At 35.9% G+C, this 13,485-nt stretch overlaps 2 protein-coding genes across 2 annotated transcripts; one reads left to right on the top strand and one right to left on the bottom strand.

The window, feature by feature from the left end:
- Positions 1-1,592: 1,592 nt before the first annotated feature.
- On the top strand, positions 1,593-4,889 carry LOC116187416 (serine/threonine-protein kinase STY13-like). The gene is made up of 3 exons (XM_031516101.1): positions 1,593-1,833; positions 2,360-3,354; positions 4,244-4,889. The coding sequence occupies exons 2-3, from the start codon at positions 2,441-2,443 to the stop codon at positions 4,581-4,583; spliced, it is 1,254 nt and encodes a 417-aa protein (XP_031371961.1). The 5' UTR covers positions 1,593-1,833; positions 2,360-2,440; the 3' UTR covers positions 4,584-4,889.
- A 278-nt stretch (positions 4,890-5,167) lies between these two features.
- Positions 5,168-8,565, bottom strand: LOC116187417 (serine/threonine-protein kinase STY13-like). Its single transcript, XM_031516102.1, has 3 exons — positions 8,212-8,565; positions 6,483-7,476; positions 5,168-5,757 (listed from the first exon to the last, which is right to left on the bottom strand). Exons 2-3 carry the CDS (start codon positions 7,391-7,393, stop codon positions 5,418-5,420), a joined length of 1,251 nt encoding a protein of 416 aa, XP_031371962.1. The 5' UTR covers positions 7,394-7,476; positions 8,212-8,565; the 3' UTR covers positions 5,168-5,417.
- Positions 8,566-13,485: the final 4,920 nt, after the last annotated feature.

Raw genomic sequence — 13,485 nt, forward strand, 5'->3', positions numbered from 1 at the left:
TCCTATCAATTGCTAGCCACCTATGCTAGCTCTATGAGTCTGGACCCCATCTGATGACCAAGGCAAACCATCCCCACATATGTAGGAGACACTCAAGCAATAATCAATCAATTACGAACATTTACTTTAGGCTCAAGTATCCATGACTTATACTTTCTGCACGTCCAAGTATATTCACAATGTGCATAAGTCACTTATTTGATCCGATGGACCTTATACACGCACACATCATAGAATTTAATAATCTGCTCAATTAATGAAAAATACACGATATCCGTAACCAAAATGTCAAGGCACAAATAGTTTTTAGGGCATATTGTATTGAATTGGCTCCGACCAATTATAAGACTGGGTCGTACTAGTGGACTAAATCCAACACAAGCGACCTCAAGATTTGGTTGTCTTGCGATCGCCGGACTCATGATTTCAAGCATGGCTCGGCCTTATTTCTCGCTCCTCAATTTTCGCCGCTTGAACATCATTAATGAGGTGAGATTAAGCTACCGCGTGGAAATGAACCTAAAAAGGTGGTTGACACGAAAAAATCCCAACAAAGGCTACAATGTTGCATTAATCAAAGGTGGAGCGAGGGTTTATGCGAGGTTGGAGTAAGGATAAAAGTGGGGAAAGAAGCCAAGAACGTGAACTAAACCGTCCAACCAAATTGAGTCGAGACAAAAATGAACTTCTTAAATAGGTTTTACTTCAATTCAAAAATTTCAATAAAAAAAAGTTGTTCAGTTAGTGATTTATTAAATCCAATTCAGTTAACTGCGGTTCACTGGACCGAATGCTTTAATTAAAAAGTACTAAAATAACTAATATAAAATCACTAAAATAATGTTAAATAATTATAAATTTTGAAAAATAAAATAACACACTCAAGTATCCATTATGGTTAGCTTCAATTTACGTTTGACATTAAAAATTACATTCAACCTAAACGAACTATTATTTTTTTTAGATTTTAATATTCTTAGAAAATTGATTAACTAGCCAATAATGGTTACAATTATTATTATTTATTTGTATTTCATATAATTAGTTTAAACATAGGAGTATTTCTGAGGTATTTTGAAAAGAGTCTAATGCATTGTTTGGTTTTAAAGTATTATTTTATAATCACAATTCTAACTTAATTCTATCCACTACAAAATAAAATAACTCATACAAAGTCAAAGAGTGGACTCCATTTATACCACTTTTTTTTCACAACAAAACAACATAATTCATACAAAGTCAAAGGGTAGATCCCATTTATATTACTCTTTTTGAAAATTAAAATCTGATTTTAAAATTTTAGTATGAAATCAAATGCAACATAAATGACAGGGACTGATCCAAAAGCGTTTCTCGCACGTAGATCTAGATAGGGAATTGTTTTCCAAACAAGACTAGCTTGAGAATAAGTTTTCAAAGTCAGTCTGTTTTGGGACAAAACTCAAGAGAGCAACGGAACTAGACAATAGACACATGGCGGGATGTAAGCGGACAACGGTGAAGAACACCGGGAAATGGAACTGGAGTCGCGTCGAGGTCGAGTCTGTTCCCCGTAGGGGAAGAAAAAACAAAAAAAAAAGAAAAGAAAAGAAAAGAAGAGATTTTTACTTTATTTTATCTATTAAAAATAATAATTTTTGAGAAAATATGATAAAGCGGTTGCTTTCCTATTCTGCACCTCGTTTGCCTGTGCTGGATTCTGCAGCAGCAATCGAAAACCATTGCCGGGTTGTCCCATCGTCCTTGTATATCTGCCTGTGATAAACGAGAGCCTCGGAATCGGTCTGCTTCGTTGCTGTCGGAACTCCGGGGTCAAACTATGCTTCGATCGAGGTGAATTTCTTCGGACCCAGTTGGTCCAACTCCATAAATATCCCTCCTTTCTGTCATTTTACTCTTTTAATTCAGCTGAAATTAGCTTGCAACGAGACTGAATTTGAGTGCTCTCTTATGTTTTCTTCTATTGATTGCCTTTGGGTTGAATTTACCGAGGTTAAGCTTGACTTCCCGACAAGCTAAAAGGTAAGGAAGTTGAGCTGCAAGTTTAGGTCTTTTTGCTTGTAAGTTGTAATAAGGTCTGTGAGCCATGCAGTATTGTGTTCTTAGCTCCTCAGGAAGGACCTTACAATTCCGGAGTTCCGGGTTTTTACCGGCCATGGATTTTACTTTGCTAAGTCATTTTCAAAATGATTTCGGTTCGTATTTTGCTGAGAATTTAATGATGATCTTGCTGGGTGCATAATTCTGAGTTTAGTTAGTTTTGGATGTGGCGGGAGTATCTAGTATTTGGTATTTCCTTCACTTGTATTTTGAGAATTTAGTTAGTTACCATATATTTATGTTTCTCTGATGGATTCAGGTGGAAGGCTAACTACAATAGGGCGATAATTATGAAGCCGAAGAATTAACGAGAACAAAGGTGTGGCAATTAGGGTGGGAGATGTTGGAGGGTGGTCAAAAGTTTGCCGGGATTATGGGGCTGAATAATCATGATAACTGTCACTTTGATTTATCACAAGGATGCTATCATAAACTTGGGGATGGCACCAACATGTCAATCAATAGTTTCGGAAGCCTTCAGACGAGCAATGATGGAGGTTCTGTTGCGATGTCCGTGGATAACAGTAGCATTGCTTCCAACGAATCCCATACTCGTATGTTGAAGCACGAGGGTCTTCGGAACCGCGTTTGTGATAATTACTCAACTGCTTATAGTGTTAATAACCGTCGAGGCAGAGTAACGCATCCTTTGAGCGATGATGCACTGGCCCAGGCCCTGATGGACAATAGTTCCCCAACTCTAGGCCTCGAGAAATTCGATGACTGGACCCTTGATCTGACGAAGCTCAACATGGGCCCTCCTTTTGCGCAGGGGGCTTTTGGTAAGCTCTACCGGGGGACTTATAATGGCGAGGAAGTTGCCATCAAGATCCTTGAGAGGCCTGAGAATGACCCGGGAAAGGCCCAACTGATGGAGCAGCAGTTCCAGCAAGAAGTCATGATGTTAGCTACCCTAAATCATCCTAACATAGTTCGGTTTATAGGTGCCTGCAAAAAGCCATTGGTCTGGTGCATTGTGACGGAATATGCAAAAGGCGGTTCGGTAAGGCAGTTCTTGACGAAAAGGCAAAACCGGTCAGTTCCACTCAAATTGGCCATTAGGCAGGCACTAGATGTTGCGAAGGGAATGGCTTATGTTCATGGCCTCGGGTTCATTCATCGGGACCTGAAGTCTGATAACCTCTTGATTAATTCTGATAAGACTATCAAGATTGCTGATTTTGGAGTTGCAAGGATTGAGGTGCAGACTGAAGGGATGACACCAGAGACTGGAACTTATCGCTGGATGGCTCCGTAAGAATTTCTCTCTTTGGTGCTGTCGAAGTTGCATTATTCCTTTGGTTGACCATTTTGATGCATTTTATGCGGTATAATTTATTGCAGATCTTTATTGGCTTTGGGTATGATACCAAGTTTGATAGTACCCTTATATCCCGTGGTTGTGTCTAGTCAAATGTAACTTGAGGTGGGCAATTCACTTCAAAGCATGCTACATCTCTATCCACTGACCATTAAACTTACATTGATTTCATGTCTGGTACATAGAAATGGACTCTTTTGACAATAGAATAGAGTGTAAAATTTTATTTTGGGATTCCATGTTCATATTTCTCCACACGAAACACAGCATCAAAGTTTGTAGCTGAAATGGCCTGCAAGTTTTTGCTACTCCATAACTTTGCATGAAAGAGAAATTTTTAGGTTTTTCCTGAAGTGTGAAAAATTTATAATGGGTCATATTGCTCTCTGCGCATTTAAGGTAAGTACTCAGTTTTGAGATCTGAGATTATTTGACATGGTATTCATCTATTTTTCTTTTTCTTTTTTTACACACTCCATAATTTATTTGGGTGATCAGTCATGATATAATTAGAGTTTAGAAGCTGTTGGCGGTGTTAGCAGAAATATAAGTGCAATGATTGTATTGATTGATCCTGAAAAGAATGATTCTTGCTATGATAAGCATGCTCCATTCTGAAATTGTTAAAAAAGATACAAAAGCATTGAGATTCCTCTTCATGTTTCTGGCTTTACTTAAAAACTCCAAGTGCACGTTTCTCTACCTGGTTGTTTCTCCAGTTCGAACCTCTTCTAATCTGATCAGATAACCCGACCCAACTTTTCCTCTGTGGTTATTGCCCCTATGACCATATATTTTACCGTGTATTTCCTTTTCTGTCAGGGAGATGATCCAGCATAGGCCCTACACTCAGAAAGTCGACGTGTACAGCTTTGGGATAGTCCTCTGGGAGCTCATCACAGGATTGCTTCCCTTTCAGAACATGACCGCAGTTCAGGCGGCATTTGCAGTGGTGAACAAGGAGGTCCGGCCGATCATCCCATCAGACTGCCTCCCAATCCTCAGCAACATCATGACCCGATGCTGGGACCCAAACCCCAAGACCAGGCCCACCTTTACTGAGGTTGTGAGGATGCTCGAGTATGCAGAGACAGAGATTCTAACGACTGTCCGGAAGGCCCGGTTCAGGTGCTGTATATCACGGCCTATGACTCTGGATTAATTGATGAAGAGAAATCATATATGAAGGAGGCTGAGGAGGATGTCCATATTGTCTCCAATCTGTGTTCATCGTTTCTAATTTTCTTATTTCTTAAGATGGAAAAAATTATGGAAGGAGCGGTCTGATTACTGCAAGACCCATATACCTTGTTGCTCCCTTAGCTGTAGATGAGGATATATTGCTGTATATGTATACGAACTTCTGCTTTTGCATAAAATGTGTAAAACCGTACCATTATTTCTTCCATAAATCTGCTCTGTCATGTTTGATATGAAAAATGTAAATGGAGATGGATCCATCCTATAATTATAGAACACTGGGTTTTTCCACTGATCCCTGTCCACGAAAGATCCCACTTCAATGTAGGAAGAGTCTAAATCAATCTGCTTTTGGAAAAGAAATTTGGATTCCAAATCATGGAACTTCTTGATTCTGAGATTTAGAAGCAATGAAAGGCGGCGAGTACTCTATCCAAAATGGTTGCTGGGTATCATTGAATCTCGAGTTCATGTCATTCCATTTCCTTCCTATTATGCATGATTCCAGCACCTGCTATGGCATGAGGAAATAAAGCAGACAAGACAGTACGCAAAAAGCGAAGCATTCTTATACACAGCAAATGTTCTCCAATATTGTTTTCCTACCACCTCAAACTGGGTCCTGAAACAAACTTTCTTTCCCTTACATCCTTTTTTAAACTTTCCCTTTCCTCAAGAGTTTGATAAATACAAAAAAGAGAAAAATACAAACAAATAAAACCTCCTCTATCTCTTCTTTCTGTCAACTCCCCCAATTTCTCCATCCTCCTTGTCTCCTGGTTCCGCCATCTCAGCATCAGTCCAAGGTCATAGGCCGGGCGATACAGCACCTGAACCGGGCCTTGCGGACAGTAGTGAGGACCTCAGCCTCTGCATACTCGAGCATCCTGACAACCTCAGTGAAGGGAGGCCTGACCTCAGGGTTTGGGTCCCAGCATCGGGTCATGATGTCAGCGAGGACTGGGAGGCAGTCCGATGGAATGGGCGGACGGACTCCCTTGTTCACCACTGCAAAAGCCGCCTGAACCGCAGTCATGTTCTGAAAGGGAAGCATTCCTGTGATGAGTTCCCAGAGGACTATCCCGAAGCTGTACACGTCCACTTTCTGAGTATAGGGCCTATGCTGGATCATCTCCCTGATAGCAGTAAAGATGTACAATAAATTGCGCTAAGACACGATTCCATAAGAAGCTCTCAAGCAAAGGAACTGAACTAGAAAGGTAACAGTTAGAAATACAATCATTGAATCAGGTATCAGGAAGAGAAATCCATAAGTGAAAAGAGGAATCTTAAGCTCATTTACACCCCTTTCTTTCCAATCTACAGACCAGAGGTTTTCATGTAAAAGCAAGTTTAACATATAGGTCCTAGATCTTGCAGATAGAGCAAAGATGCTCGTGAAGAAACACCATCCTGAACAATCTCAGATAAGACCTCATTTAACTCTCTCAGAGGCACATAAACAGTGAGATAACCCGAGACTGATATATCGGGCTTTCAAACGTAAACGAGACACTTACTTAAGGTGCTAATTTGGTAAGTACTACTAAAACTCTTCCAACTTGGGTAGGTTAAGTGAGTTTAAACAGAGCCGCAAACAGAGTAATCTAACAGACGCAGACCGTAAACCCCTCCAGACTTTTATTCAGTCAGTTATTTCATTAAGTATTCAAAAGCAGCGCAAAAATTCAGCAGCTAGATGTGTTGAAGCACCAATTAGATAAAGTGAGCTCTTGATGTTAATTGCCTACCAAAAGTAGATAAATGAGGAAATAAACCACTACAAAATATCAAATACATAGAAAACACGAAGCAAAGATAGAATTTTGGAAACATAATAAATGTTAAAACAAATTCTTACGGAGCCATCCAGCGATAAGTCCCTGTTTCCGGTGTCATCCCTTCAGTCTGCACCTCAATCCTTGCAACTCCAAAATCAGCAATCTTGATAGTCTTGTCCGAATTAATCAAGAGATTATCAGACTTCAGGTCCCGATGAATATAATTAAGGCCATGAACATAGGCCATTCCTCTTGCAACGTCCAATGCCTGCTTGACAGCCAATCGGAGAGGGATAGCTCGACCCTGCCTCCTTGAGAGGAAGTTCCTGACTGAACCACCCTTTGCATACTCGGTCACGATGCACCAAACGAATGGCTTCCTGCAAGCCCCGATGAACCGAACTATGTTTGGGTGCTTCAGTGTTGCAAGCATCATGACTTCCTGCTGGAACTGTTGCTCCATCACCTGGGCCTTCTCTGGGTCGTTCTCAGGCCTCTCAAGGATCTTGATGGCAACATCCTCACCAATGTAAGTTCCTCTGTAGAGCTTCCCAAAGGCTCCCTGAGCAAAGGGCTCACCCATGTTGAGCTTCCTTAGGTCAAGAGTCCACTCATCGAAATTCGCAAGACCCCACGTTGGAGAGTTCAGGTCCATCAGGGCCCGTGCAAGGGCATCATCGCTCAGAGCATGGGAGACTCTCCCTCGGCGATTGTTAACACTGTGTGCAGTCAGATTGTTATCATTAGCTCGGCGCCGAAGCCCTGGGTGGTTAAGGATTCGAGTATGAGACTCGTTTGAAGCTATGCTGCTTTGATCAGTGGACATGGCAACCGAACCTTCATTGCTTGTCTGAAGGCTTCCAAAACTTTCTATGGACATGTTGCTGCCCTCTGCAAGTTTACGGTACGGTCCTTGGGATAAATCAAGTTCATTAAAGTGAGGCTTGTTCAGGTCTATAATTCCCGTGATCTTTTGTCCCGCTTCCAACATTTTTGTTCTTTAGCCTGTTTAAATAGACAAACCTCCTGATCTCCTCAGTTCTTCACGGTCATAGTTTCGGAGCTCCGATCCACCTTCCCAAGAGACCCAGAAATGAAATTAGCCAAGGTATATCCCGTATTTACAAAGAAAAAACCGTTACGTGTTCGGGATGCACTAATTTAGAAGCTGAGGGGAAAAGTTACACCCTTAGTTGCGAATCCCAACAAAATTTTATCAGCAATAAATCGGGTTAAAAGATAGACAACCAACATGTCATTCCAAAGGAAACAACCTCAATCAATACCGAAGATGCGACAACTCAGCTCAAGTCTGTCATAATTGTACACCATAGCTGAATATTCCACACTCTTAAACCAAGAACGGAAACGTAATAAATCCAGACAATTTCGACCAGTAAACTAGAAATGATATCACAAGAAGCAGCACAAAATAAAGAAACTTGCATGGAAATCACGATACAACAAGACAATCCGAAGTTTGCCCACAAAATCTTCATTCGAGGAAAGAGTTCTACAGCCACGAAAGCACAGGAATTTCATCGAAACCCATGAAATCATCAAAGAACAGCAAAAGGGTATCGACAGGACTACGTTTCAAGATTTGTCGCACGACCAAAACAGCGCTATCACACTCCCCGTAAACCCTAGAACAGACTAATTACAACCAAGCAACAGTGACAAAACAAGAAGATAGTCATCAAAGTCCAAGCTTTTCACCTTCCAGCTGATCATCAAACAAGAGGACAAAGGAGCAAACAAACGAGGAAGAAGTCTTACAAAGGAAGAAAATTGCAGCACGATTCTTACCCAGAAACCGGAAATGAAGCTCCCCGAGCACCCGATTCAGCTGGACGACGACCCAGAAGACCAGAAGGCGATTGGGTTGACTGAGTCGCGACGAAATTCACCAGCTTGACTCGGGCAATTCCATCGCAGTACCAGAGGGGTAAGGGAGGAAGAATGAAGAGATCGAAGCTGAAGAACTGACAGGAATGCGAAGAAGATTAGAGGGGAAGAGGAGGAAGAAGAAGAAGAAGAGGAGAAGAAGAGGAGAGAGAGAGAGAGAGAGAGAGATATGAAGTGAGAGGCAAAATCCCAAAAATTCCAATCGAGTCCCAAAGGTCCAAACGGAAGGAACCCAACAACGCTGTGGTCTTCTCCTCCCTTCTCCCTCCTCTCTCTCTCTCTCTCTGTCTTGACAGTGGCAATTTTTTTTTCTTTTTTCTTTTTATTTTTTCCAATTAAATAAAAAATGAAGGGGAAAAAAAAAGAAAAGAAGGAAAAGAGCATCTTCTTCTTCCTCACACTGTTGCCGTGTTGGCCTGGATTATTAATTTTTATTTTCCCATTTTTTAATATTATATTGGAGGACGATTGATGGGCGAAGATGAAAGCAAATATTGACCAAAATGTCTTGTGTGTTGAAGTCATGGACCATGATCGCGACCCTCTGATTGCCCGGGTCGTCCTTTCTGTGGCCCGGCCATAATTTACGACAGTCGCCGGTCAGGGTCCTTGTAATGAACTGCCTTTGGAAGTCCGTCAACAGCGGACTTAAAAACTAGCAGCTCTAGTACGATGAGACTAATAAATGCCATGACCGGTGCGGGAGGAAAGCTCCTCGGCTTGGAGACCTGATGGACATGACTAGAATGTGCAGGAGGACAGAGATGCTCGATCGGAACGATGTCGAAGAGCAATTCTGCTTTTCAACCACGTCTTAGTTGATACGCCATAGTTACCTATATTAGAGCTCATTTGCCTATTCGATCTCTAACATAATTCATCTATTTTTTTCCCGGTAATGATATATATTATCCATCGATTCGATCTTTATAGATCCGTCGAACTCATCTAAAAATAATAAGATCTTTTAATTTAGAAATAATTTTTTGTTCAATTTTTTGCCATTATAACATATCAGGTGTATGGAACACAATAATCAATATTAGTGAAATTAAATGTATAAATAATCTATATCCATCCATATATATATATAACTAAAATTGACTCCTATTATAATAAATGATCCCTTCATTAAAGGAACATAATTACTAAAATGATCTTTTCAAAGGATATAACTATTAATCTAATTTATATCATAAGATTAAAATTATCATAATATATCAAACTATTATAATATAAAAATTTAAATATTTGAAATAAATATATCATGAATTTTATATTTAAAAATCTCTAATATACATATGATGAGCATATATATACGATTACAGAATAACAGAGAGATGTGAATTACATATTTATTAAATCATTCAAAATTAGTCTCATTTATTAATTGATTATTTTGAAATTATTCATTAAAATTTTTTATTGTTACGAAGCAAATAAGTTTTCAAAAAATTAGAATAATTTTTTAAGAAATGTTATACAAATGTGCTAAAACGAAGATATACAACGCAAAAGATATAAACACCACAATTTTTTTTTTGATTGATCATATATAGAATTTTTCAAAACAATTGTGATCCTATAAGGGAAAATTTTTATAATATATAACTATATGAACTCAATCTCATAAATAAAACAAAAAATAAATATGACAACACTAATTTACTAAGTTTAATTAATGCAAGTGACAAATTTATACTAACTGTTAATTAAATACAATAATTATAACAACTTAATTATAACGACTTATTTGACCACATTATGATAATAATTATATTACTCTAATTTCTAATAAAAATATTAAAGATTAAAATTAATAATTGATATTGCTTTTAATGAGAAAAATTGTTTTTCTAGATGTCATACGTGTAATAAGAAATTATATATAGATGTAAAAAAAAAAAAAAGGAACCCATGCAATGCACGAGTAGAAAAGGACTATTTGATGCTTAAAATATAGAATAAGCAAAACTAGTTTTCTTGCGCATTTATTAATATACAGGAGAAAATTGTATTTATTGTATAAACTGCTCTAATTTAATAATAATAATAATAATGGTGCTTGAAAAACCTTTTGAATTTCAAAGAATGCTCATGAGTCTAATATAATGAAATAGAAATCATAATAGCTAATAAACAGATACGGATATTTCCACAACGAATATCGAATCCCAAACCTCTTGATTATCAGTGAATGAGTACACCACTACGCTATACTCTATTTGATTGCTTACTAAACCTTTCACTTCACCTAAGGATTAGATGTATTTTTAAGCAACTCTTAAAACATTTTATTTTAACTCTTTAGGCAATCTTTATAAGCAATATAGCTTAAGAAAGTGCCCATAAATTGTTCCATACATATAAGTAAAATTGATTCCTATTATAATAAATGATCCATCATAAAAGGAACAACATTATTAAAATAATATTTTTAAAAGGATACACCTATTAATCTAATTTATATCATAAGATTAAAATTATTATAATATACCAAACTATGGTAATCTAAAAAATTTAAATATTTGAAATAAATATATCATGAATTTTATATTTAAAAATTTCTCTAATATACATATGATATACAATTATAGACGAACTGAGAGATGTGAGTTACATATTTATTAAACCATTCAAAATTAGTCTCATTTTATTAATTGATTATTTTGAAATTATTCTTTAAAATATTTTATTGTTAAGAAGCAAATAAGTTTTCAAAAAACTAGAATAATTGTTTAAGAAATGTTAGACAAATGTGCTAAAACGAATATACACAACACGACGGATCTAAACACCACAATTTGTTTTTGATTGATCATACATAGAATTTTCAAAACAATTGTGATCTTACAAGGGAAAAATTTTATAATATATAACTATATTAACTCAATGTCATAAATAAAACAAAAATAAATCTAACAAGACACTAACGGTGCGTTTGGTTCAGAGTTAAAGTAACTTTGATTTTGATTGTGGAAAAGGACAAAATGTTGTGTAGTGTGTTGAGTTAAAGTTAAAGTTAAAATTTTTGTGATTTTAACCCTGAAAATAAACGGGCCATAATTTACTGAACTTAATTAATGCAAGTGACAAATTTATACTAGCTGTTAACTTAAATACAATAATTATAACAATATATTCAACCACATTATTTTAAGAATTATATTACTCTAGTTTCTAAAAAAAAATATTAAAGATTAAAATTACTAATTGATATTGTTTTTAATAAGAATAGTGGTTTTTCCAGATGTCATACTTATAATAAGAACTTATATAGACAATAAAAAAAAAAAGAACCCATGCAATGCATGAGTAGAAAAAGGCTAGTTGATGCTTAAAATGTAGAATAAGCAAAACTAGTTTTCATGTGCATTTACTAATATACAGGAGAAAATCATATTTATTGTCGAAACTACTATACTTTAATAATAATAATAATAATAAATGGTGCTTAAAAAATCTTTTGAATTTCAAGGGAGGCTTATAAGTCTAATATGATGAAATAGAAATCATAATAGCTAATAAATAGTTACGTATAATCCCACAATAATTACTAATGAATGAGTATACTACTGCGTTACACTCTCTTTGATTGCTTACGAAACCTTTCGCTTCACCTAAGGATTAGATGTATTTTTAAGTAACTCTTAAAACATTTTATTTCAACTCTTTAGGCAATCTTTCTATGCAATATACCTTAAGAAAGTGCCGATAAATTGTACCATTAAGGAAATAACTTGTTTAATAAATCATTGGGGACTACGATTCCCTTAGTAAATTTACTGAGGCAAGGTCTACCGAGGGAACCAAATCCCTTAGAAATCCCTCGGAAATCTAGTTTACCGAGGGATTACTAAGGGATGTTTCCCTTGATAAATTCAGATTTTTTACTAGTGCATCTAATTTAAGGATATGATATATCATTTCTATCCAAAAGTTTCTGGATTATTTGGACTTTCAACCAGAATCTCATCGGAGAAAATATGTAATGACCGTTTGGTTTCACAAAAAAATTTTAACTTTAATTTTAACTCTGCTCTACTTAACTCTACTTATCTTCAATTCAACAACACAATTACTACTTTCTCTCAACTATTCATAACTTTTTCTACAATTCAACAATACAATCATTACTTTCTCTCAACTATTCATTACTTTTTAACACTTTTTCTCATAATTCAACAACACAATCATTATAACCCAATTAAAATCAAAACTCAATTCTATTTAACTCTAAAACCAAACACAACAGTAATCCCTTTGTGATTATATTGCATTGCACAAAATTGTTTGGGGACTATAATATTCCAAATGAGTTCTGACTTATAGTTAATCTTGAACGCCAAAACCAATACCACTGCAAACATAGTAAGAAAACTTCTCGAGCTCTTACATGATTTTATTGTAAAAAGACAAGAATTTTTTGCATTTGGTTTCGTAATTAAATTCTATTATACTTCACTCCACTCAACTCCATTCTTCTCATAAGTCAACAACATAATCATTATTTTTTTTATTTTTTCTTTGATTTAATAATAATTATCATATCTAATTTTTCTTAATCATTATAATAATCAAATTTTTAATAATAAATTTCATATTTACTGTTACATCTATACATATACATACTTTTTTTTTGTCATTTTCTCTTATTTAATAATAAATTTTCACGTTTAATTTTTCATAACTATTATTACCATTAATATTTTAATAATAAATTCTTCTCATATTATTACCTATTTTGTCTCTAGTGTCTGGAGTGGGGTAGAGTGGAGTTGGATTCCAACTCCAAAATCGAATGAACAGGGTAGCGTTTCGTTTCGAAATAATTCTATTTTACTCCACTCTACTCCTCTCCATTCTCCTTTCAATTCAATAATATAATCATTACTTTTTTCCCCATTTAATAATAATTCTCACATCTACTTTTTTTCAATCATTATTACATTAATTTTTTAATAATAAAATTTTCATTTAATGTTATATCTATATATGTATACATACATGCATACCTTGCATACATCTTTTTTTTTCCATTTAATAATAATTTCTCACATTTAATTTTTTTAACTATTATTATACTAATTTTGTAATGATAAATTATCCTTTCTACTATTACCTACTTTGTCTCTAGTGGCCTGAGAGAAATGGCATTGGATTCCATCTCCAAAA

Source organism: Punica granatum, chromosome 8 (genome assembly GCF_007655135.1).
Source record: "Punica granatum isolate Tunisia-2019 chromosome 8, ASM765513v2, whole genome shotgun sequence".
In the NCBI taxonomy this organism is placed as follows: domain Eukaryota; kingdom Viridiplantae; phylum Streptophyta; class Magnoliopsida; order Myrtales; family Lythraceae; genus Punica; species Punica granatum.

Excerpts from the sequence above, each read along its gene's own strand:
- LOC116187416 (XM_031516101.1), top strand. The coding sequence starts at position 2,441 with ATGTTGGAGGGTGGTCAAAAGTTTGCCGGGATTATGGGGCTGAATAAT. Across the intron at positions 3,355-4,243 it reads ACTTATCGCTGGATGGCTCC|GGAGATGATCCAGCATAGGC; the intron begins GTAAGAATTTCT and ends CTTTTCTGTCAG.
- LOC116187417 (XM_031516102.1), bottom strand. The coding sequence starts at position 7,393 with ATGTTGGAAGCGGGACAAAAGATCACGGGAATTATAGACCTGAACAAG. Across the intron at positions 5,758-6,482 it reads ACTTATCGCTGGATGGCTCC|GGAGATGATCCAGCATAGGC; the intron begins GTAAGAATTTGT and ends TACTGCTATCAG.